The 25944-nt window shown below is 39.9% G+C and overlaps 1 protein-coding gene across 2 annotated transcripts in view; it reads right to left on the reverse strand.

Moving 5' to 3' along the window:
- Nucleotides 1–25944, reverse strand: part of Atrn (attractin) — a 140481-nt gene that overhangs the window by 47958 nt on the left and 66579 nt on the right. For both annotated transcript variants that reach the window (XM_057780243.1, XM_057780245.1), the window contains exons 14-23: nt 25352–25490; nt 22475–22665; nt 17523–17742; nt 16155–16340; nt 15482–15715; nt 11328–11465; nt 9813–9906; nt 9067–9119; nt 4495–4589; nt 1003–1081 (exon numbers count right to left, since the gene is read on the reverse strand). In XM_057780243.1, coding sequence (XP_057636226.1) covers nt 1003–1081; nt 4495–4589; nt 9067–9119; nt 9813–9906; nt 11328–11465; nt 15482–15715; nt 16155–16340; nt 17523–17742; nt 22475–22665; nt 25352–25490 — 1429 coding nt within the window. The remainder of the gene's footprint in view (nt 1–1002; nt 1082–4494; nt 4590–9066; nt 9120–9812; nt 9907–11327; nt 11466–15481; nt 15716–16154; nt 16341–17522; nt 17743–22474; nt 22666–25351; nt 25491–25944) is intronic.

Here is a 25944-nt window from a genome sequence, read left to right on the forward strand (position 1 = left end):
CTTCCTTTTTTTCACTTATTCCTTGTAACACTCTATATTTCAGGCACAGCTGTGAATATGGCCCAACACATTTGTAGATATCATGTTGCAACCTAAGAAGGTTGGATACACTAATACATAACAAGGTATTTTTACCACATCATTTCAGAGGAAGGAAACGATCAGAAAATGTGGGTGACTTGGGGCTGGAGAGATGGCTCAACAGTTGAGAGTACTGGTTGTTCTCTCAGAGGACCCGAGTTCAATTATCAGGACAGACATGGTAGCTCAAAATTGACTGTAACTCCAACTGGGAGGAGGGAGGGCACCGATGCCCTCTTCTGGCCTTCTCAAGCACTGCACATACATGGTATATTTACATACACACAGGCAATGGCAAACATGGAATTAAATAAAACAAACTTAAAAACCAATTTAAAAAGAAAAGGAAAATTTGGTAACTTGTTCAACACCACAGTGCAGGTAAATTCAAACCAAGGTCTATCTATAGAGTTATCAAGTTATGGAGTGGTTTTCTATCTTAACTGCTATACTAGGGCCATCAGAATTGTAATGAATCACCATAAGATAAATAAGAAAGGAAAAGCTGTACTTTTAAGACTTAGTTTAATTCCCAAAGTATGGTTATCTATACATATTAAAATCCCTTTTCATTGAAAGAGTTTTCATTTCTTAAAACTTTGAGTCATTTTAATTGTTCACCTATGAAGAACAGAGATTATCATAGCACTAGAAGGTGGCACAGAAAGGGCATAAGAAGTGGCAGCAAAGCAGAGAGTGACTGCCCACCAACCCACACCTATGATGTTGGAGGCAAAGACTGAGATTATTCATTCTGAGTAATCCTAAGGTTAGACGGGAGTCTTATTTGCTCGTTCAAGGTGCCATGGCTACCAAGTGGCAAAGGTGGACTATGAGCTCATTCATTTAGCTCCAGAGGCCACTTTCCCAACTCCTATACTACATTTGCTAACCCATCATTCCTCTAGGTGTGTCTTTTACCTGAGAAGCTGGTAGCCCAGGTGATGTTGAGGTTGAAGTTTTTGGAGGCATTGATAAACATGTCCAAGTCCCTGTTTTGCTGATGAGAAATGCACACAATTAGGAAATTGTTAACACTTTTTAGATTTTAAGAGACAGCAACAAGCAGGTCACAGTGCTCTCAACCATCTCATCAGAGACTATTTTACATCTCAAGAGGAGCTCGCGCTCAAAGAGGTGGCAACATTTCTTGTCAGTTTTTCTCAACACAAGTAATAAGATGAAGATAAAATTTCATTTGACTCCCAGAGAAGTGTGAAATTCAAGCACTTTATGAGATGTCAGTCCCATGAAAAAAGGACCTTCGCCTTGTGCCATCTGTCAGAGAAACTTACGTTCAGCATTTCTGAGTAGCTGTTCCCAAATGCCCAAGGTTCCTAATTACCAGGAAGAAATCTGACCTAGAGGTCCAATTTCTACTTATTTATTATAACTGAAATCCATATTATTAATCCATATATTATAAACTGTCTCTCAAATAGGAATTGGTTTCTAAAACTCTTACAACAGGTCAAATGTACTAAATTTTAAAATATTTAAAAATTATAAATTTATAATAAAAATTTAAATTTATATTCATTCTTGAATTAAAAATATTTCACTCACCAAAATTACTATAAGAAAAATATGTCTGAGTATGGTTTCTTAGCTTTGAAAATGTTGCTTTCCATTTACAACAGTTCAAAGTGCCAGTTTCATTTTGATTCTTCATTTTAATAACTGAAGTTTTTGTGGAGCTGGGCAGAAGTCACTGTTGGTAAATTCTAATGATGTTTTTAGTTTCCACTGAAATTTCACTAACAAATCTTTTTTGGGGCCTACAGTGATTTGAGTGTGAATGGCCTCCACAGACTCATGTGTTTGAATGCTTGGTCCCCAGTTGGTAGAACTGTTTGGGAAGGATTAGGTGGTGTGGCCTTGTTGGAAGTGAGTCATTAGAGGTGGGCTTTGAGGTTTGAAAAGCCTATGCCATTCCCAGTTAGTTCTTTCTTGCTCTGTCTTCTACTTGAGGATAAGATGTAAGCTCTCAGCTACTGCTCAGCACCATGCCTGCCTGCCTGCCTGCCTACTGCCATACTACTCCCTGCTTTGATGTTCACAGAATCTAACCCACTGGAACTGTGAGCCTCAAATTAAATGCTTTCTTTATAAGTTTCCTTAGACATGGTGTTTTGTCATACAAATAGAAAAGTAATTAAGACAGGACAAAATAATTGCTTTGCAAACCAATCAGATGCTATATTCTTTTTGGAAAAAATGTTATTTTATATGTATTGGTGGTTTTGCCTGCATATATGTCTGTGTACCATATGCATGCCTCGTGTTGGAGAAGGTCAGAAAAGGGAATCAGATGCCCTGGAACTCTAGATACAGACAGTTGTGAGCTGTCATGAGGGTGCTGAGAATGGAACCTGGTCTTCGGCAGGAGCCGCCAGTGCTCTTAACCACTAAGTCATCTCTTCAGCCTTAGACGCTGCATTCTTATGTTTTATAAATTAATCCAACCATGCTAGAAATGCTCATTTTTAAAAAGATATTTAAAACAGGTTAGAAAATTAAGATTTTTCTTTTTTTAAAAAAGCATCATTTGATAGTTATACCAGAAAACCACAATGGAAACATTTGCAATGCCATTTTCAAAATTGTGATTTCTAAACGAGAGGTTTCTCTCACAGTGCAGGGATTGCATTCAAGAAAATTTTATCTTCTTTTGCAAGGGGAGATGTGTGTTTATTTATTTATATTAACAAGTATCTGCAGATAGCACACAGTTAACAGCTACTTCTTCCCATGATACGGACTAAAATCCTTGTCATTTTGTAAAAGATACAATACATGTGTTTAGATAAACCTAGTAAGAAATCTTTCATAAAACACACCAACTATCTTGTTAACAAGCATTATAAAATTCTAAAATGCTTATTTTTTTTGACAGAGTATAGCTCAGGCTGATCTTTACTCACTATGTAGCTGAGGCTGGCCTTGAGTTGCTGATTTTCCTTCTTCCATCTCCTAAGTACTGAGACTACAGGTATAGTTACCATATGTTTATTTTAAAAAATAAAATGAACACTATCAAGTACACTCTGAAAGACTGACGAGCACTTGCTGCTGTAACAGAGAGCCAGGGTTCAATTCCCAGAACCCTGGCGCCAGAGAGGTAGCAAGCAACTCCACTAGCCATGAAACCCCACTGGGCCATACCTGGCCTAGCTTCAGAATTAGCACCCAGCCTTAATCCATCCTTTGCATTACAGATACCTATGTGAATCTTGTCTAAGAGTTTCCCATGGACACAATGCAAAACTTGGTTTAGAGGGAACCCGGAAAACCGTGGTACCTCTTTGGAAGCTTCATTCAATGTTTTGAGATATGGAAATCTACTAGCTAACGTGTAAACATAGGGAAAAATAAAAATGCCAAAGAGCCAGGGAAATGGCTTTAGTCCACAGAGCTGAGCCCCCTGCAGCTGAAAGTCTAAATTTATTTTCAAGGTGTCTCTGAGTCTTCATTTCATCGACCGGCATGAATCCACACACCCGTGCTGTGATACCCACGACAACTCCAGTTGCAGGGGATCCAGTGCCCTCTTCTTGCCTCTACAGGCACCAGGAAAACACACATGTGGGCAAAACACCCATAAAAATAAAACAAAATAATTTTTAAAAATTAAGGTGCATCTGCAAAACTTTGCCATAGAGTAATTTAAGATTGCTTACATTTACTTAAAGAGCTGTTCACCCTTAGGAACTAGAGAAACAGCCTAGCAGTTAGGAGCACTTACTACTCTTGCAGAGGACCCTGGGTTGGTTCCTAGCACACATACGATTGCTCACAATGGTCTGTAACTCCAGTTCCAGGGGATCCAACCCCTACTTTGGCCTTCACAGGCACTGTACACATGATGTACAGATATACAAGTCGGTGCAGCATTCATTACATAGTAAATAAATTTTAAAAAACTGTTCACTCATTAATTTGTCTTCTTAATACACCGTCATGAACACTGTTCTACTAGTACTTTAAAAAATCAGTGATGTTCACCTCTGGAGTAGGAAGAAGATAAGGAACAAGACATTACCTTGTTCCCTGAGGAACTACTGCCAGCTAAAGGCTACCTGAGAAGAGGGAGTCATTTTCTGCAGGGCTGTAGTCACTGGCAGGGTGCCCATGCACCAGTAAATAACCTCCCACCCATGCTCTTGCAATCTGCAATAAACTAATTAAATTGAGGGGGACACACATACACACACTGCACACATGCAAGGGGGAAGGTGACTTGTTGGTAGTATAACACTGTCAAGTAAATGAAAAAAATATGTAAAAGATTACCATGTATATTCTCACCCTGATACTATTCTGCTACTATGAGGACTTCTGTCCAGGATAACCAAGATAAAAGACGCATACAAAATTAAACACAAAATAAGACAACTTAAAAGAAATTCTTACTTCATCAGGAGTAGCCACAAAATTGATGGCTGTATAATAGCGATCGTCTTCCTGGGACAGACTAAAAGTGAACTGATAGTCAATGAGAAGGGTATCTACGGGAAGAAAGAATACATACTTAAAAATGATACAGGCAAATCATATATACCACACATATATAGTAAGAATTAAAAAATAAGAACTGATACAAAATAAAACAGGTCTCTGAAGGCACAGCTTGTGTTACTCACAAAATCAGCAGCTATGAAAGAATACTAACTACCCCAGGATTTTGAGACTGGGTCTCATGTTGCCTAACCTGGCCTTGAATTCCTGATCCTCCTGCCTCTGTACACAAGTACAGCTGTGTGCCATTATGGGCAGTTCACACAGGTTTTTTCAAACCTGTGAAACCAAATCTCTGCAGTATCTTTTGAATTACCCAGCAAACCTTACTTACTAAGACCCTGATTGAGGTTTTGGCTCAAAATTAATTCATCTATGAATATTAACTAAATATCTATCTACATATGCTATGCTTTACTTAAGGACACAAAGGTATAAACTACTGACATAACAGAAACCAGGTCTTTGTGGGAAAAGGGTGGATTCAAAGTCGGGGAAAAAGAGTATAACTTTAGTAATATGGAAAGGAATAAAACAGTCATATATACCAATGTGCTACAGCTTCAAAGCATGTTCATTACCACAGACTGCACAATTTTAAAGCCTGTTGTACAAAACAATAAAGACCTGTCTTAGAAAAGGGCAGGATTGCCAGGTGTGGTGACATATGCCTTTAATCTCAGTAACGGGTGAGGGACATAGATAGGTGGGAAATTAGGTCGAGCGTGGTCTACACAAGAAGTTGTAAGTCAGCCAAGGCTACATAATGAGACTCTTGAAGAAGTTTATTTTTTCCTAAATAAGATGTAATAATGGCCAATAAGAATATAAAAAGATAACCAGCCACACCAAGCATTAGTGAAATAAAAGAAAATCAAAACTACAATGATCTACTTTTTCATATTCATTATTCTGGTTACTAATGAAAAACAAAAACAAGCTCCCCAAATAAGTGAATCTTTGAGCACGCTAGGGTAGCACTGTGTGCTCAGCTGCATCCAGCCCCAAGGAAAGGCGATTCTGAAGTGTGCTACATCATGGATGAGTGTCACAGGCTCGAAAGATGAACACGATGGCTCATGCAGATGTCACACCCAGGCTATTCACAGAAACAGAAAACAGAATGGGTGACTACTAGGAACTGAAAGCATGGGACAGCAAATCACAGATTTTATTTTATATTATTATCATACTACTGCTACTCTAGCTCAAGGTTGGCTTCTTTTTAATACTTTAGCAATATTGTAAAATTCTAATTGAAATTGGGAGTGACAAAAACTAGAGGAAAACATGAAGAAATAATTTTTTTACAGAATTAGATTATTGCATCTGTAAGTCACTTGGGCTTGGCCTCAAACCTCTGGTCTTTGTACCACTCTCACCCCAGTTCTGGGCTTGTGTGCTACATGTTCAGTTTATGTGGTGCTGGGAGCTGGACCTAGAACTAACTGAGCAGCAGCTCCAGCTGATAAATCCACTTTTAATTTTTTAAATAACATATCAAATGGTTTTTCAAAGTGACTATACCATTTTCAATTTGTCTTCTGTTTTCAGATTTTAAACTTTAATAATTGACCAGTTTCTCTGTTCATTATGATATTAAAAATACTATCAATAACTACCTAAATTGGCAATTAAAATACTCTATCCTTTTCCAGTTTGGTAAGGTCAGTTTTCTTTTTCAACATGGTTAACTAAAGAAGGTTTATTACAACAGATTGAATGCAAAAACAGATTATAGTTGTCTTCTATTAAACCAGAGAATCCACTTTTTTGTGTACGCAAGTTTGCTGGTCAAAGACATCCTGGAGTATCATTCCTCAGGTGCCATCCACCTTGTTCTTTTGAGACAGGTAGACTACCTAGCAGTGAGCGCCACTCTCTAGTGTTGGAATTCGAAGCACTCGCCACCACACTTGGCTTTTTGTAAGGGTTCTGGGTATAAACTCAAGTTCTCAAGCTTACACAGCAAGAACTTCAACCAAGCTACCTCCCCAGCCCAGTGTAAAATGACTGATTACAGTCATTTCAGGCCTGTTTCTCATTGCGTGGTTCTAAACATATAACCTACCTATGGCAACATAATAATGCTTAGTATTTTCTGAAGTATTTGTTGATTTTTAATTATTTGTCAATCACATTTTCTTTACTGAATCTTTGCCTGTTTTCTAAAATTTGTTTTTTCTTCAATGCTAGAGTTTTTGTTTTTTGTCTTTTGCTTTTAACTGTAACTATTTCTTATGCAGTTCTAAAAGTTCTCTCTATATCCTAGTCATCAGATTTTTATCAAATGTAGAAATTATAGGGGCAGGTGTGGTGGTGTACTACTTTAATCCCAATACCCCCGGGGCAGAGACAGGCAGATGTTTTGTGAGTTCAAGGTCAACCATTCTACAAATCAAGTTCTAGGCCAGCTGAGGCTACATACTGAGGCCTTTGTCTTAAATTTAAAAAGAGGGGCTGAGGGCAGCAGAGACAGCTCAGTGGTTAAGAGGATTGGCTGCTCTTCCAGAGGACTCAGGTTCTATTACCAGTACTCAAATTGAAGTTCTGTTGGTAACTTCAAATCCAGGGAGCCAGATACCCTCTTCTGACCTCCAATGGCACCAGGCATATACATGTTACACAGACATACATGTTGTAATAACATGCATACACATAAAATAACAACAAAAAGTGTTTTAAAGAAAAAAAATGCAAGAATTATTTGAGAAAGGTTTATACTATGTAGCCCAGAGAGGCCTCAATCTCATGTTCTCTCAAGTGCTGGGATTACGAGCATGTGGCCCTACACTCAGCTTGTTTTTAATTTTTACAAAATGTTTTTTGTTTTGTGCTGCTGGGGACTGAAACCAGGACCTTGCTAGGTAAGCACTCTACTACTGAGCTACATTTGCACACCCAATTTTTAAAATGTAATTTTTAAATTTTGAAAAAGTACACATTAACATTTTCTTTGACGAATCAGTTTTAGAAGGTGGGGTGGGATGGGGGTAAGGGGAGATGGAGAGAGAAAAGTGTGAAGGAGAAGATGAGGGGAACTTGGGGAAACGGGATGATTGGGGTTATAGGAAGGTTGGATAGGGGAGCAGGGAAACTCATATCTAAGGGTTGGCAAGAGACTTGAACTTGGAGTGGCTACCAGATGCCCAGGGCAATGTCCCCAGTTAGTTCCTTGGGCACCTGAGGATAGGGAACCTGAAATGAACCTATCCTATAGCCATACTGATGAATATCTTGCATATCACCATAAAACCTTCATCTAGCGATGGATGGAGATAGAGACAGAGACCCACACTGGAGCACCGGACTGAGCTCCCAAGGTCCTAATGAGGAGCAGAAGGAGGGAGAACATGAACAAGGAAGTCAGGACCACGAGGGGTGCACCCACCCACTGAGACAGTGGGGCCGATCTATTGGGAGCTCACCAAGGCCAGCTGGACTGTGACTGAAAAAGCATGGGATAAAACCGGACTCTCTGAACATGGCGGACAATGAGAGCTGACGAGAGGCCAAGGACAATGGCACGGGGTTTTGATCCTACTTCATGTTCTGGCTTTGTGGGAGCCTAGACAGTTTGGATGTTCACCTTCCTAGACCTGGATGGGGGGGGGGCTTGGACTTTACACAGGGCAGGGAACCCTGACTGCTCCTGGGACTGGAGAGGGAGGAGAAGAGGAGTGGGGGGAGGGGGAGAGGGGCGGGAGGAGGGGGAGGGAAATGGGAGGCGGGGAGGAAGTGGAAATTTTTTTTTTCAATAAAAAAAAAGTAAATAAATAAATAAAAAAAAAGAAACATAACTAAGAATTCTGTAGGACCAGTGGTCCCAGCTACTTGGGAAGCTGAGGTAGGAGAACACAACTTGAAAGCTGCCCTAAAGCTACAGAAGAGCACTTTTCCTACCTGACACAGACACGTGCTTTCTTCTGCAGCTCGTATTTACCACTGCAGATGTCAAACATTAATTCCTTTATCTCTTGTTCTATAATCTGGAACCTACTATATAGATTTTCATACATTCAGAAAATATATTTATAATAATCCTGGCTACCTTACCAGACTCACTTTTCACTCCAAGTTAAGAATTTGGTGTTTTGCTTTATTTGTTCCTAAATATGTGGTGAACACAATTCAGCTCCACAGAGACACTGAAACTTCACCTGTATCTCACAAACTCTTCCGTCATATTCCATCTTGAATTGCGCTGTGATAGACTACACCAGGCAATGGCAAATGGGGTGAGCTTTTGAGGAATCAAGGAAAGCCAGCAAAGCATATCCCTGCTAACTGCTATGGACAGACTAACAGAACTATGCCCACAATTAAAATAGTACTCACCAAGTCAGGCACATGTCTATGAGTATTTGCTATAGCCCTCAAGCATTTCATCCTTAAACCATGTAAAAGAAAGCAATGTAGTTTTGCTCAATTACTATGTTTCTAGAAACAAGAATTATAAAAACTTACAATAACATGTTCCTTTGAGAGGGTTTCCCTGGTATCGGTTTTCTACCTCACATCTAGAAAAAAAAAAAAAGAAAATATTTTCTGCTGATATTTAAAGCACAGAATCTACATTCATTTTTAAACCAAGCGGATCCTTTTACATAAACTATACCATTATTTAGGTCAGATGGACTAATAAATGTGCATCAGTTTTTCTGCTAACTACTCAGCAGTTTACACCAGCAATAGTCTAAAAGCAAGTCCATGAGTAATAACGCTAGATTCTTCTTATAAGGAAAACCACATTTTCACTTTTGTGTGGATTATGTATTCTTCTCAAAGTGCAGCTAAAATATTTTTAAACATTTGTTTCTCATTTCTACCCTGTTCTTCCTATGTAAACCAATTGTAATCCTTTATTTCTTTTTTTAAATTATTTATATTTATTTATTCATTTATTTGTTTGTTTAGACAGGATCTCATACATAGCCCTAACTGGCCTGAAACTCAACTTAGAGAGATTCTAACTCTCTGAAGCCATAAGCCAAATTAAATGCTTTCTTTTATAAGTTACCTTGGTCATGGTGTTTTATTAGAGCAATACAAAGTAACTAAGGCAACCTATCTGAAGCAAAAAGGCAAATGTCCAAATTAATCTACTCAAAGACCCCGGGAAGCCAGGGCAACAATAGGCAAGCAGGTGCTCTCAGGCTTCATGCAGCTTCATCCCCTGGCCCTCACCAGTGATACAAGAGTGTGGTACTCACAGCTGGCACTCATCCCCCTTGACACCCTTGGTGGTGCAGAAGCACTTGCCAGTGTTGGTGTTGCACAGAGATGCATGACCATTGCACTTGCATGCTGGAGAAAAGGAATGGAACACAGGTCACAACTGGTTTGACAGTTTATTACCATACACTTTGATTAAGACAAATAATTTTGCCTGAAATGGGTTTGTAGGAAAGACAGACTGACGCAAGAAAAAGCATTGAGTAAGATTCATTATTTTTCAGCTAATGATTTATTTCTAATAATACAAAGATGGCATTAAAGGAATCACCATTCAAGGCAGGAGGAAAAACAAAGCTACTTTCTGCTGCCACCTGAAGTAACCACTATTTCCATCTCTGTGACAGACTCTTCCAGCACTATGTTTTTTTTGTTCAATAAATATTTAAGAACATTTGTAGTATGTCATGTGCTGGGTCCTTGCCCTGTGGAGATGACCTGCTCTACTGAGTTTTTTCTTGGCCTGAGAACTCCTTTCCTAATTTGAGTTTAAGGGGTCTTTCAACTATAGGATTCACAATATTTTTCGATTGTAAACGGGAACAAATAAAAAAATGAGTTCATAAGTGTGACTTACTGATTAAAAAGACATAAACTTACGTTCTAACAATAAAGCAGCCTATGGCTTTCAGACTTCAGACTTGAATATGAAAATGTGGAACTATTCAAATCTTAAACTATCTGAGAAGTTCTAAGGAGAGCCTATGTGAAGCTGGGCATTTGGGAGGTACAGGCAGGAGGATAAGAAGTTCAAGTTCATCTTCAATTCCCTAGATCCTGTCTAAAACCAATCAAATAAGACCAAACGCAGGCCACTGCAAAGACTTTATCGGGGGTCCTCAGGAGGTCAGTGGCCCTCCCATCACAGACTGGCAGGGCCAGGTGTTGCAGTCTCTGACAGATGTTGGTTCAGAAGGGGGTTCCCCTGGATGCCACAGGTTTTCAAGTGTACATCACTCCTACGTCTCTCTCTCTGAGGTTTCCAGCAGAAGACTTGCTTGGATGTCTCTACAGTACCTTGTTATGGAAGAAAGAAACTGAAGAGACTGTCTTCATTCTGACTTCTCATTCCCAGCTTTCCTCTCTCTCCCCTCACGAGGCTGCTGACCTGGCTCCCCCACAGTGAGAAGATGGCCACGCACCCAGCCATGCTCTGCTTCCCCTGAGCTAATGTGCTTCCATGGGAGGAAAGATGGAACAGAGGCAGCTGATGCCTTTCCTGATGTTAGCTCCTTGTTTTTACTTCTGCTCAGTGTACCTAAGGGTTTAACTCCTTCACTGCTGGTTTGTTGCTTTAACCAGCTGCCCCCAAACCTGCAAGTTCAGCTCTTTCCTCTTCCAGATCAGTTGAACTCTTAACAATGTTATCTCAGAAGAAAGGCAGTATCCCAAACCAAGAGGCCTCTTTCCTTTAAGATATTTAAGTCAACTGCAAGTACTGTACTATTCCACTTGACTTGTGACCACTAACAAAGCTGACCAGTGTGACTTACGCTGACATTTGCCTCCATTAGTCGGATCACCATAGAAGCCAGATATGCAGGTCTCGCAGTGCTTGCCGGTGGTCAGGTTCTCACACTTCTCACAGACACTCTGGTTGACACATTTGCTGTGGCCGTTGCACTGGCAAGCTGAAAGGCAAAGAATTTTAAGGGTTCCGTCTGTCCCACAGGAGAACTGGGTAGGTAAACTCCACAGACTGATTTGCATATACTCTAAATGTTAATCAAGTTAGTTCAGCAAGGTTGTCTGCACCTACAGTTCCAACTACTTAGGAAGGAAGAGTCAGGCAGCATCCCTATTCTATAGCCCTACCTTGCTTAAGCCCAGAGGCTGGAGGTCAGCCTAGGTAACATAGTGAGAAAAAAGTTTTCTTTTCAATAAAAAAAGAAAGGAAGGATGGAAAAAGAGCTGGGTGTGGAATTCAAGGCTATCCTTAGCTACATAGCAAGTTTGACGCCAGTACAATACACACAAAACAAAACAAGGTTCACTAAAAACCAGTCTGAGAAAATAAAAATACCAAAAACAAATTAGTCTTGAAAAACCAAAATCATATTATCAAGCAAGGTGAAAGTCTACAGCAATATAAAAATAATTTTTGTTATTATTCATTATAAAAACTCATGCTTATGATAGTGTACTTGAAAAACGAAGGAAAAGAGGAAAAAAAAACAAAAAATAATCTCATTACCCAAAAAACATGGTTCATATTTGATATCTTTCCTTTCAGGATTTTTAAAATTATTTATCTTTCTTTTCTTCTCCTTTTTAAAAAATGAGTAATAGTACATGACTTTAACAAGTTTCTTTCTCCAATAAATAAGTCATTTGGACAAAAATAAATAAATAAGCAGAGAAACCTCAGAATTAAATGACTTTTTACATAAAATTAATTTAACTGATATTCATAGACTAGCCTACCTAAATGACAAAGAATATACATTCTACTCAGCAGCACAGGGAAGCACATGCTGAGACACAAAGAAAACCTTAATAAATACAAAAAAAATCTATGTATCCTATCTGTCCATTATGAAATGAAACTTAAAATCAACAGTCAACAAAACTCTAGTAAGTGTATAAATTCATTACTGAATGATGAAAAGTTCAAAGAAGAAATCAAAATATTCCTGGAACTAAATTTAAAAGAAAACACACACGACAAACCCCCTAAGCTCTAAGTTAGAAGCAGTTCTAAGAGGGAAGTGTGTCCCAAGGTCTTCATTAAGAAATCCAAAAGAGCCCAAATAAATGACTTAAGGATGCAAGGGGAAACAAGAACTGAAATAAAACCCAACCCAAACCCAGTAGATTACATGAAATAATTATTTAAAAAATCAAAGATGAAATCAATGAAACTGAAACAATAAAAAAAAACAATGCAAAAAAAGACCCTCAAGGACTCTATGAGTCGGTTTTTTAAAAAGGTAAGAAGAGTGAGAGACCCTTGGCCCAGCTAACCACAAAGAGATCCACAGAATCATAAATGAACAGGGAAACATCACAACAGACACCAAAGAAATACAGAATGTTATAAGGAAATACTTTAAAACCCCATATTCCGTTAAGTTGGAAATCTAAAAGAAATGGAAGAATTTCTTTATTCATCCAAACTACTAAAGTTAAATCATGTGGCAATTAGCAACTGAAACAGACCATAGCAAACAAAGAGAATGAAATAGTAATAAAAAGCCTTTTAACTAGACAGAGTCCAGAGCCAGATAGATTCATAGCAGAATTCTACCAGATGTTCAAAAAAGAACAATAATCAACAATTCTTAAATTATATAAAAATTTAATAGAAGGATCACTCCCAAATTCATTTCCAAAGCCTGAATGACACTAATACCCAATACCCAAACTGCAGACCAGTATGCCTGACAAACACAGATGCAGAAGTCTTCAATAAAATACTAGTGAACACAATACAAGCACATATCAAGAAGATCATCTATCACAGGTAACTGGGCTTTATCCAAGAATTTCAGGTAGGCCCAACATACCTAAGTCAGTAAATACAATAAATCATATAAGCAGACTTAACAATGAAATCACATGACCATCTAAGTAGATGAAGAAAAGAGCTCGGGGGAAAAAAATCCAATGTCTTCATGATAAAAGTCCTAGAGAAAACAATACTGGAGTGAACACACCTCAATATAATAAAGGCTGTCTATGACAAACCCACAGCCAACATTATCTTAAATGAGGAAAACTCAAAGCAATCCCACTAAAATAAAAAGTAAGACAAGGTTGTCCACAGTCCCCACTCCTTTTTAATACAGTGCTAGAAGCATTAGATGGAACAATAAGGCAGGAGAAAGAAATTAAAGGGATACAAATAGGAAAAGAAGTCAAATTATCCCTATTGATATATGACATGATATTATGTACAAGAAATCTCAAAAAGTCCATCATTAAATTTCTAGAAACAATGAACAATTTCAATAAAGTGTGGCAAGGTACAAAATTAGCTTTCAAATATCAGTAGCTCTTGGGCTGGAGAGAAGGCTCAGTAGATAAGCTGTTCTTGCAGGGGACCTGGGTTCAAGTGCCAGCACCTACATGAGAGCTCATAACTGTCTGTAAATCCAGTCCCAGAGGATACAATGCCATCTTCTGGTGCACAGATGTAAGTTCCAACAAATATTCATACACATAAATTTAAAAAAAAAAAAACGTATCGAAGAATGGATAAGAAAAATGTGGTACATTTACACAACTGAGTACTACCCAGCAGAAAAAAATAACGACAGCTTGAATTTTGCAGGAAAATGGATGGAGCTAGAAAACATTATTTTGAGTGAAGTAATCCAGACACGGAAAGATAATTATCACATGTACTCACTCATAGGTGGTTTTTAAACATAAAGCAAAGAAAGCCAGCCTACAAACCACAATCCCAGAGAACTTAGACAACAATGAGGACACTAAGAGAGACTTACATAGATCTAATCTACATGGGAAGTAGAAAGTAGAAAAAGACAAGATCTCCTGAGTAAATTGGGAGCATGGGGACCTTGGGGGAGGGTTGAAGGGGGAAGGGGAGAGCTAGGGAGGGGAGCAGAGAAAAATGTAGAGCTCAATAAATATCAGTAAAATAAAAAATAAATAAATAAACTTAAAAACACTGAGAAAGAGAGCATGGACACACTCCCATTTAAAATAGCAAAGACAATACAATATCTAGGAATAATATCTATGGACTCCTACAGTGAAAACTCACAATCTCTGAGACAGAGATCAAGGGAGGCACTAGAAAATGGGAGTCATCCTGCGTCCATGGATCATTAGAATTAATATTGTGAAAATCACCATCCTACCAAAAAGCAATTTACAGATTTAATGCAACCCAATCAAAATACTGACAACATTCTTCACAAATACAGGGGAAAAAAAATCCTAAAATTCACATGGAACCCGAAAAGAGTCTAGATAGCAAAAGCAATGTTGAGCAAAAGGAATAAAACTGCAGGGATTGCCATCACAGATTTCAAGGTACATCACTGAGCTATCGCAATACAAACAATTTGGCGTGAGCATAACAGACATGCAGACCAACAGAATAAAACAGAAGAGCCAAACAGCAATGTTCATAGCTACAGCCATTTGATATTGCACAAAGAGGCAAAAACATAGTAAAGATAACATCTTCAACCAATGATGCTGGGAAAATCGTATGTTCACATGCAGAAGAATGAAAATAGATCTGTATCCATCGCCTTTCACAATAACTAACTCTAAATGGATCAAAGACATAACCCAAAACACTGAAACTTTAGAAGAAAACATAGGCAGTACCCTACATGATATACGTGTAGGAAAGGACTTTCTATTGAGGACTCCATGTGCCCAGGAATTGAGGCCAACAACTGGTAAATGGGACTTCATAAAGCTAAAAAGCTTCTGTGCAGCTAAGAAAAGAAAAATCAATAAGGTGAAGAAGAATGGGGAGAATCTTTGCAAGCTATACATCGGACAGAGAATTAACATCCAGAACATAGAACTCAAAAGTCAGAGTCAAGGAAGCAAATGACTCAATTTAAAAATGGGCTAGGGATCTGTGCTGGCCAGTTTTATGTCAAGGTTGATTCTTCACAAACAGGTAGTAAGACATCTAGATTAGAATACACAGGCATCTTACCTGGACACTGAATGAAAGACCAGTTGTATCTGCTGTCCTCGAGACACATGCTGGAGTTGAGGAGAGGCTGTGGATACACAGTTCCTGTAGAGGCCAGTGAAGGCATCCTCACAGGTCCTTTATAGCTGCCCTCGATACATTTTCCTTTCCCAGTATTGCTAGGGTCAGTACACCAGCCACAGCCTGGCTGCTCCAAGCAATGGCTACAGGTACAGTAGCCAGAGCAATTTTCAGCTATTAAAAAAAATTAAACTTGTAATTCATTATCACAAGTAGATATACTAGTACCTTATGTGACTACTGAAATGAAATAATTTAAAGAGCCCACGATTTTACAGAACATACAACAGAGACTTTCCCCATCTTTTCAATACAAGGAAGTTGGAAGTAGAAGGGACCTGTGAGGTCCTCTACCAGAAAGCACTTTACAAACAGGCAGATTAAGATATGGAGACATTCTAGAGACTGAACTATATGGCCCTGAAGAAGAGAAGTTATTCTGTACCTTGTGACCTACCCTTGATTTATCTGATTTACTGCATGGATCATTGTACCCAATTCCTTATACACATTTTAATCTGGAAAGACCAGCCTAACCATCTTCTGAACAGACTTGAGCAGAAGGTCAAGTCCAACCTGCCGGTAATAAATGACCCAGGCTCTTTTCACTTACGTGGGCAGCTGCTCATTGTATACCATTCCATACACTGGCCAAAAGGGAAGGAGGCCACATAGGCATTGGAGTCTACACACTGCTTCATGTTACTGCACCACATGCACTCGGAGCTGCTGCTAGTGCACTCGCTACACGCTGTCCGCAGGGCACATGGTGTCCGGCACTGCTTGGCACTGTGGTTTGCTGGGAATTAAGCCCAAAAGGGACACTGGTCAGCTAGGATCAAAGACTTTTCAATGTGCATTATGAAATCAGTTCAGCACTATACTACTACATGAAGGAAAATCCAAGAAACTTGGGACTCATGGGTTCTGTTTATTCAAGTGTACTTAAGCATTCAGGGGAACACGGATTTTCTTTTCAAAAAGCACTGAAGGTGGGAAAACATAAAAATCGTGACTCACAATGGCTCATTGGTGAACTGTAGGCGTCTTCGAACTAACCTGAGTTTGTTAAAATTCTACATTTAAAATTTTGACGGATGAAAGCATTAAATTCACCAAAGCATTTAGCATTCAACAAGGACAAAAAGCTTTGTTGTAAAAAATTTAGAAACCCAGGTGGCTGGGGAGATGACTCAATGGTTAAGAGCAGGTACTACTTTTCCAGAGGACCCAATCTCACTTGCCAGACTCCAAGGGATCTGACACCTCTGTCTTCCAAGGCACCTCTTCTCTCTCTCTCTCTCTCTCTCTCTCTCTCTCCACACACACACACAAATCCCACATTATTAAAAAATAGTATTTTTTAAGTACTTTAGAAACCTTTTCCTAAGGCAGCTCCCATGCTGTGACTCTCTTCAATGTAACACCTCAGTATTACTCAGGACCTGCTGGGAATGGAACTCAGCCTCCCAAAATAACCTGTACTTGCCCCTCTTGCTTCTGAGTTCTCATTTGTGTGTGGCTGTGTTGGGCCTGCCATCGTGGAGTCCAGCCTTAGCCACAGCCTGGGGCTGGCTCTACCCGTGTCTTTTGCAGTGCCCTCCCCACAGCAGCTCTGAGTACTGTCCTGATTTGCTGCTTTTCTAAAGGTTTTTGTGTTGTTCTTTCTTCCATAGCCCTTCTCTGCCAACACAAAGGAAATCACCTTTCAGAACGATTCTCAACACTTTTGTGGTCAACAAAGCAGTCTAACTCAATATTAGATTAGATTCTTTCAGTAATTTTATTTTTGGTTTTGAGTATGACTCAAACTATTTCCTTCTACATTGGGATTTTGTGTTCTGTCTAAAATAAATACGCCTGAATTGGTGTTCACTAACTGCTGTCACGTGTATCTTATATATCTCAGTACTCAATCAACTATGCCTCCTCTGCTTTCCTGGTAAACCTCTTGGAGCACTGTACTCATCCATGTCCTTACCGGGCCTTTCACAAACACTGCCATTGAGTGGGTTGATGCAGGTTGCAGCCTTCAATCCCCGAGTACTAGGCTCTGACAAGATCCCACAGAAGCCAGCATCGCTGGGCTCAGAGGGCATCCACTGCAGCAAACTATTTGTAAATGGAGACATATCCTCCCAGCACCAGTAAGAAACATTGATCTTACGAAGACCAACCCATGGAGTCAGAGTGAGCTTGGACTACAGGCAAAAAAAAAAAAAAAAAGACAATTAAGAATACAAGCATGTCTTTACCAAAACAGGCTTTGACATAAAAAAACAAAAACAAACAAACAAAAAAAAAAACCACTAGTTTGGGCATACCCCACAGACACGTGAAAAGCTCCTTATTCTCCAAACTCAGGCAAGGTAGATTAAAATGAGTGATCTTTTCAATATGATCACTTTGCAGAGGATAAAAATGGCTCAAAGAAGATAACACAACAAGACTAGACTTCCAGAGATCAGTAGTAAAGAAATAATCAAGTTTCAAACTACTTGTGTTCTATGACAAGTGCTATAAAGAAACAATCAACCACAAATAAGGTTCATAAATGAAGTCACCTTACTAATACTTTTAAAATATAGATTGTATGCCTAACCTGAGCCTCTATGGCCAGTTCAGATGATTTAAAAATTGTTCCATTAGCCACGGGGCACAGCCTAACACATACATTTTCTTTTCCAGTTTTCCTGCTATGTAACTGGCAAAACTCAGGCTCATCTGTGCTGTTCAAGGTGATACTTTCCTTCTTTTTTAAAGGTGAGGTCACAGCCTACTGTGTATGTGTTTATGTTGTAGCATGAATAATAAGAACCCAGAGGCAGACATTGCGGTTCAAGTTGAAGATAAGAGAAGTAAAAACAGACAAGCCACTAGAAAAGTCTTACCTCTACCAAGGCTGGGTGACTGCAGACAGAGATGAGCCTCTGTCTCCTCCCATCTTATATTCCCCTCCAGTGCTGGGATTAAAGGTATGACTCCCTAGTACTGGGATTAAAGATGTGAACTATATATGATATATACAGGCATTAAATTCATCAACGATGTCTAGTCCATTTGCATTTGAAGAATTCAGAGAAAATACTCCATATCTATTCTTGGTGAGTCTGAAGTCTTGTACCTAATTTACTTTCTATTATAACTTGCTTTCTGTGTCTGGTAAACAAGGAAAACTTTAACTATCTAGTCTTCAACTCTCTGAGACCCAAGAAGGAAATAATATTAACTGGGTAAGCAGGAAGTGAGAACAAGTAAATTCTGAAAATTGTGAGAAATGACAGAAACAGATGTCTGCCTAGACAGTAACCCAAAGTTCCTCTGCAACGTTGGTGCATCCATCTTCAGCCTACAGTCCTAGAATATCTGACAGACTTTTCTATGAAGCAGGGTTTTTGAAGACTTCCCTGCCTTGTCTGTTAAAGGTTTGGCAGTCACTCTCTTCTTATGTCCTGCTTGTCCCATTAGGACAGGAAAGTGTCAGTGGTTTGAGGCAAAGGTACTTTCTTGCCCAGTGGCTTACTTTTGCCACAAAGGAAGTAAACTCCATGTGGAGTTTCTTCAAAGCCCATTATCTTCTCTGAAGTAGACTGGTGCTGCCAGGAGCAGACATGTCTCATTGTCATAAAAAAAAAAAAAAGAAGAGGAAGAAGAAGAAGAGGAGGAGGAGGAGGAGGAGGAGGAGGAGGAGGAGGAGGAGGAGGAGGAGGAGGAGGAGGAGGGGAGGAGGAGGAGGAGGAGGAGGAGGAGGAGGAGGAGGAGAAGAAGAAGAAGAAGAAGAAGAAGAAGAAGAAGAAGAAGAAGAAGAAGAAGAAGAAGAAGAAGAAGAAGAAGAAAGAATCTATGTTATTAAAACATCTTAAATGCCATACTCTGTAGATCTCTGAAGTGTTTGAAAATGACATGTCTACTTAAAATATACCTCTGTTTGACCTTGAAAACATACCTAATGTGACTACAAGTTCGACTGTAATAGGTGACTGAAACTAACCTGCATTTCCTTATTATCCTAAACAGTTGGTAATAATAATTTTCAAGGACTAGAAATTTGCATTACATTGTTAAATGAGTTGTATAGGTGCAATACCTTGAACAAGAGTAGAAATGTATGTACAGTATGTTCTAACAAAATTAATTTCAAATATGCATAAACATACATTTGTATACAATATACAAAAGTCCAATCCAGTGTAAAGCATTTAAAACTAGTAGTTGTTTTTTAAAAGTAGACTCAATAATCTATCTTTTTATCTTATTATATCTATATCCTTCCTTTTTTCTTTTCAGAGTAGATTCAATAATCTACCCTTTTATCCTATTATATCTATAGTCCCCCTTTTTTTTTTTTTTTGTTTTGTTTTGTTTTGTTTTTCGAGACAGGGTTTCTCTGTGGTTTTGGAGCCTGTCCTGGAACTAGCTCTTGTAGACCAGGCTGGTCTCGAACTCACAGAGATCCGCCTGCCTCTGCCTCCCAAGTGCTGGGATTAAAGGTGTGCGCCACCACCGCCCGGCTCCCTTTTTTCTTTTTAAAATAAAAACCTTGAATCTAATTTCCTTTGGTTAGCTTTTTTTCCTGACCATTACCAATAACAACTTGCTAGCAATCCCCCTAAACAATGACAAATATCCATAATCACATTTTATCTATTTATCTGAGTATGTGTCACATTTTATCTAACTCCATGCTACATTTTATTTTTTAAAAAGTCACGAACCTGTAAAATAATTTCTGCCTCCTCTGTTTTTGCTGTAAGGAGTAAGATCCAGGGTCTCCTGGGCATGAACTCTACTACTGAGCTCCAGTCTTGGGTAGCCCTGAAATTTCTTTCTCATTCCAATTTTGTTACTTTGGGTTTTTTGTTTGTTTTTGTTTTTTGTTTTTGAGGCAAGTGTCCCTATGTATCCCTGGCTTGTCCGGAATTCCCTATATAAACCAGGGTGGCCTTGAAGTCACAGAGATATACCTGTCTTTGTCTCCGGAATGCTGGGATTAAAGGCGTGGTGCACAGTGCCTGGCTCCCCATTGCAATTTAAAAACAAAACAAAACAAAACAACAACAACAACAATAACAAATCTTTATAGGAGGTGGAGGGATGGCTCAGCAGATAATGCTGAGTTTGGATCCCTGCCCCGACATCAAGCAGCTTACAACTGTAACTCTAACTCCAGGGGATCCAATACCCTCTTCTGGCCTCTGTGAGCAGCCCCTCCCCCCAAGCTCCCTAGTATCACAAGTACCTGTTAGACATTTCAAAACCCATGCTAGTCTCCTGGCCCTTCTCCCCGAAAATACCTGTCTTCCTTATAATCCACATGATTTGTTCACCCCACACACTCTCATCTCTGGTTATCCTCTTGCTACCTCTCCATCTCTACCGCCACTACTCTCTGCTATGAGTATTTTATTAGTTATGTGACTGGAAAGAGAAAAGGACTGGATATGGCCAGGGCTAGGGGAATGGGATAGTGGGATAGAGAGAATGTGTGAGATGGACGCATTGTGTGGGTTATAAGGAAGAGTAGCCGAGGGGGAAAGGGCTAGGAGACTAGCCTGGACTTTGAGGTGCATAACAGGTACTTGTGACACTGAGGGGCCTGGTGGCCAGTGTGTGACTTGATATAATAACAGGCGTCACAGTGATAAGGAAATGACTCCTTTTGACAGATGGGGACCAATTTCACAAGTTTCTGAGGAATGCTAGCTTTTATCTACTGCCAGAAATCCTTCTCTAGTCCAGCTTGAGCTCATTTCAGGATATATGGACTTCCTGGGACTTAACAGCCAGAATCCATACTATAGTTGCTCATGTCATGAGAAGGTGGTGCCAAATGAGAAATGCAATGCCACACTCTCTTTTCTCCCGGCTAGACAAAAACATATACCCCACATCTCCCTGTACCATAGCCAGCACAGACAGAAAACCTGCTCTGTGAATACCTACCTAATGAACTTTAGCATCACAATTCTTAGACTTTGCATGAAAAATGCCAAATCAAATCATGTAACATCAACTACATGCTGTTCAAGAACTTAGCTAGACAGTAGGAAAATTTGGACCTTTCTGAATTCAGAAGCCTTAGCAAGAAAGTGCCCTCTTCTGGGCTAGCCAGGTTCCACACTTCTTATTGGGGATCACCTTACATGCTATAACACCTTAAGGGATGCAAACGGCTTAATAACACTTAGATAGCTAGCTCTGTACCCTCCCTTCTCCCAAGAAGGATCCAGATATGAAAATCTAGTATGAAATAATCTAATGTCACCAGATGTGGTGGTTTGAATAGGTATGGCCTCCATAGATTCATGGCCTACATATAGGGAGTGGCACTATTAGGAGGTGAGGTTTTGTAGGTGTGGGCTTGCTGGAGGAAGTGTGTCACTGTGGAGGTGGGTTTTGAGATCTCATATGCTCAAGCTACTCCCAATGTTGGACACAGTTCACTGCCTGTTGCCTGAGAATCAAAATGCAGAACTCTCAGCTCTTTTCTCCAGCACCATGTCTGCCTACACAATACCTTGTTTCCCACCATGATTATAATGGACTGAACTTCTGAAACTGTAAGCCAGCCCCAATTAAATATTTGCATTAAGAATTGCCATGGCCATGGTGTCTCTTCACAGTAATAGAAACCCTGACTAAGACACCAAAATACGTGTACATATTATTATTCATTCCATATATTCCTATCTCATACTTAATAAGTATGACTACCAAAATATTCAAAGTACTGAACTCTTTAATACATGAAGAAAGGCACTAAAACAAAAGATTCTGAAGTACAGGTACACAGTCTATTATTAATCATTTACTGGAATTCTTTCTCCTATCAGGTACATGATACGCAACTGGGGCCTTCTACACATAGGCTGCTGTTGTGCCCTCAGAAGAAAGGTGGTGTTAGAAACCAAAGTTCAGAAAATGTTAACTCACCATGCTCTGAGATGACTGCATTAATCGAAGATGTTTAAGGACAAATTCCACCTTTTTCTGGGATGTAAGGGAAGCCAAAAAAGCATTGTGGTTCCTACAGGACAACTTAGCATTGTCATAATTTTCCTTAGCAGTAGTGATTTTCAGACATGAGTTTCCAACCAAATGCCAGCCAATACCACAGATATTTTCTTTTATAAAGGGGGAAAAGGAAAGAAAACAAAGTTTTAGAAATTATATAGAAGTAGCATATTACTAGTTCAATTACTGAAATCTAAGCTCATTCTTCTGATTTGAATCCAGGTGCTTCATTAGGATATGGTGAGAGTATCAGATGCATTATTAACTTCCATATACAGAAAAAAACTTTTAAAATAAATTATTTCTTTTTTAAATTATGTGTATATATGCAACTCAAGTGTGGGTTTGTACATGTGACTGTAGTGCTCACAGAGGTCATAAGAGGGCAAACTAATATTACAAGAGGTTGTGAACTGCCCAGCATGGACACTGGAGACCAACTTTGGGTCCTCTGGAAGATCAGTATGCACTCTTAACTGCTGAGTCTTCTCTCCAGCCCCATAATAAAAATACCTTTTAAAAAAGGTTCACCAGTCACATTTCATGACTCTCAGGAAGCATACTCTAGTCAATACTCCTACATCCTGAAGGCGAATTCTTTGGTGCATGGTTAGAGATTGGTGTAACTCTTTTTGAAGAAAAATGGAGAATTAAACTAGAATCTTGAATGAAAACTATATAAATAAATATGTATATGGAAAGATGGGGCAGAAAACTGCAAATGGGGCTTGGGAAATGGTTCAGTGGGTAAAATACTTGTACCAAGTCTAAGGACCTAGTTCAGATCCCCAGGACCAACATAAAAAGTCAAGCATGATTTTGCTTGCTTGTAATCTCAGCTGAGGGCTAAACATAGGAGGCTCCTGAGGCTTTTGAGTCAGCCTTCTAGATAATCAGTAGGCTCCACACTTAGTGAAGGACCCTGTCTCAAAACAACTCAATGTGGGCAAGTGACAGAGAAATATACCTCTGGCCTCCAATGCTCACACATGTGTATACTTATCTGTGCGAAGATGTACATATGCAGGAAAAAGTAAACTATAAATGGAATTGAATTGGGAATGGATGACTTTAAGTTTCCAAATGCTACCCTGTTTTCATGCCATGAGACAGAAGGTATAAGCAACTGCACCAGCATATCAAAAACAAGGTAAAGAGGGAGATTGGTTTAGGAAAACCTGAAAGTAATATGGTACACAAAGAAAGTCTGCAGTCTCCTCTGTGATTGTGCTGAACTACATAAAGTGTAGCACGAAAGCATGGCTGCTCCTGGACACTTGCACAAGAGTGAACAAGCAATAGACTTCCTCCGAGCCGGAGCACACTGCTGGAGACAGCAACAGTAATCACTAACCAGAAGAGCCACTGGGATCCACGAGAAGCCTGTGGAAAGGTATATCTAAGAGCGGATAAACTGGCTCCTAAGAATGTGGTACCAGGGGCTGGAGAGATGGCGTGGAGCTCAAGAGCACTGGCTTCTCTTCCAGAAGACCTGGGCTCAATTCCTAGCTCCAACATGGCAGCTCACAGCTGCCTGTAACTCCAAGATCTGACACCCTCAAACAGACAGATATATATGCGGGCAGAGCACCAATGCACATAAAATAAAAATAAACTAGTTAAATGTTTGGGAAGGGCCTTGGACCTTCACCAAAGCAATGTGCCTTACCCTCTCTGAGGAGTGGATGGGGGAAGGGGAAGGAAGGGATGGGAGGAGGGAAGAGAGTGGGAACTGGGATTGGTATGTAAAATGAAAAAAGACTGTTTTCTTTTTTAAAAATAAAAATAAAGTAGGAAAAAAAAGAATGTGGTACCAGCAGTAAGACAAAATTACAGGCTTTCAAGGACTGAATTAGAACAAGCCTTTTAACAGGTGCCTAAGTATCCTATTGGACATTAAAGTTGATACACAGAACAAAATGGACAAAAAGCCTGCAGTGGTTTGAATAAGAATGACTCCCTTAGGCTCGTGTATGTGAATGCTTACATCAGGGAACGGCACTATTAGAGAGGGCTGGAGGCATAGCCTTGCAGGAATAGCCGTGGGCTGTTAGAGGAGTATTTCGCTGGGGTAGACTCTGAACTCTCAAAAGCCCACGCCAGGGCCCGTCTCTATCACTCTCCCTATCACTCTCTGTGATCACTCCAGCACCCATCTGTGTGCTGCCAGGCTTCTGCCATGATAACAGCCTCTGAAACTATAGCCCCAATTTAATGTTTCCTTTCATAAGAGTTGCCTTGGTAATGGTGTCTCTTCACAGCAACAGAACATGGATTAAAATAAAGCCCATTCGGCAAACTAAATAAAATCCTTTCAAAGAGTCCAGATCCACAGCCCTAATCAAGCCTCAGATGTTGGAGAGCCATAGAAGCCCCCCTTCCAGGGTATCCTGATGAATCAAATACATCACAGAGGTTTAGTCAAGGCTAGCAGCTCTTAGTACCTAAAATTGTCACCCTGAATCTCAGCTGAAATAGTCAGGAATGAAGGTCACATCAGGAGAGGGGACTGATATAGAAATCCCTCCTCACTGAACTGTCAGGAAGTGAAAGGTGGGTCAGTGGGGCATGGTGTGTGATATTGATCTCAGCTACCGACCAATTCTCGGAACAGATGATGCTTCCATTTATTTCAAAGGCCAGCAGAATAAGTATGTGAGAACCGTATTTAAGTTAAAAACAAATACAACATAATTCCTCTAAACAGCGAGAGAGTTAAATAGACAGAATATACCTCTCTTTCCTAGGTTCAACCTAACCCCTCACTGAGGGTATCCCAGCGCAAGGCCTACCTACCAGGCAGGGCGATGCACTCCTGATTCCGGGGCTCCCACTGGCAGTTCTGGTCTAGGGCACAGCTCCTGCAGCTTGTTTTCTTATTGCAGTAGTACATGGGGTTATCCTTGGGGCAATTGTCATACTTGGAAATGGAGAGCTAGAACACAGTGGAGAAGCGCTTCCGTTTATATTCACACAAAGAACTTGGTGAGGACTAATAGGGTCCTAAAGACAGTAACATTACTGAGGACGGTAACCGTGGATACGGAGGGAGGGAGGGAGGGAGGGAGGGAGGGAGGGAGGGAGGGAGGGAGGGAGGGAGGGAGGGAGGGACACAGACAGACAGAATTAGGTAGAATGAACAGGAAGTGGTACTGTAGTGGGAACACCATAGTGCATTCTCACTACCATGCCTTTAGCTGGCAAGGTAGCCCACCTTCACCACCTTCACCACCACACCTCATTCAACATTTACCTGTAAAATGTGCAAGTTTTTCCAGTGCTCCCCCAACCCCCACCCACAGCAGCAGTCTCAAGTTTGTATCTAATGAACTGCATTAAACTGGGAGAAAAACATGTCATGAATCATCAAAGACAATAAAAGCTGGGTC

The sequence above is a fragment of the Chionomys nivalis genome, chromosome 9, assembly GCF_950005125.1.
Source record: "Chionomys nivalis chromosome 9, mChiNiv1.1, whole genome shotgun sequence".
In the NCBI taxonomy this organism is placed as follows: Eukaryota; Metazoa; Chordata; class Mammalia; order Rodentia; family Cricetidae; genus Chionomys; species Chionomys nivalis.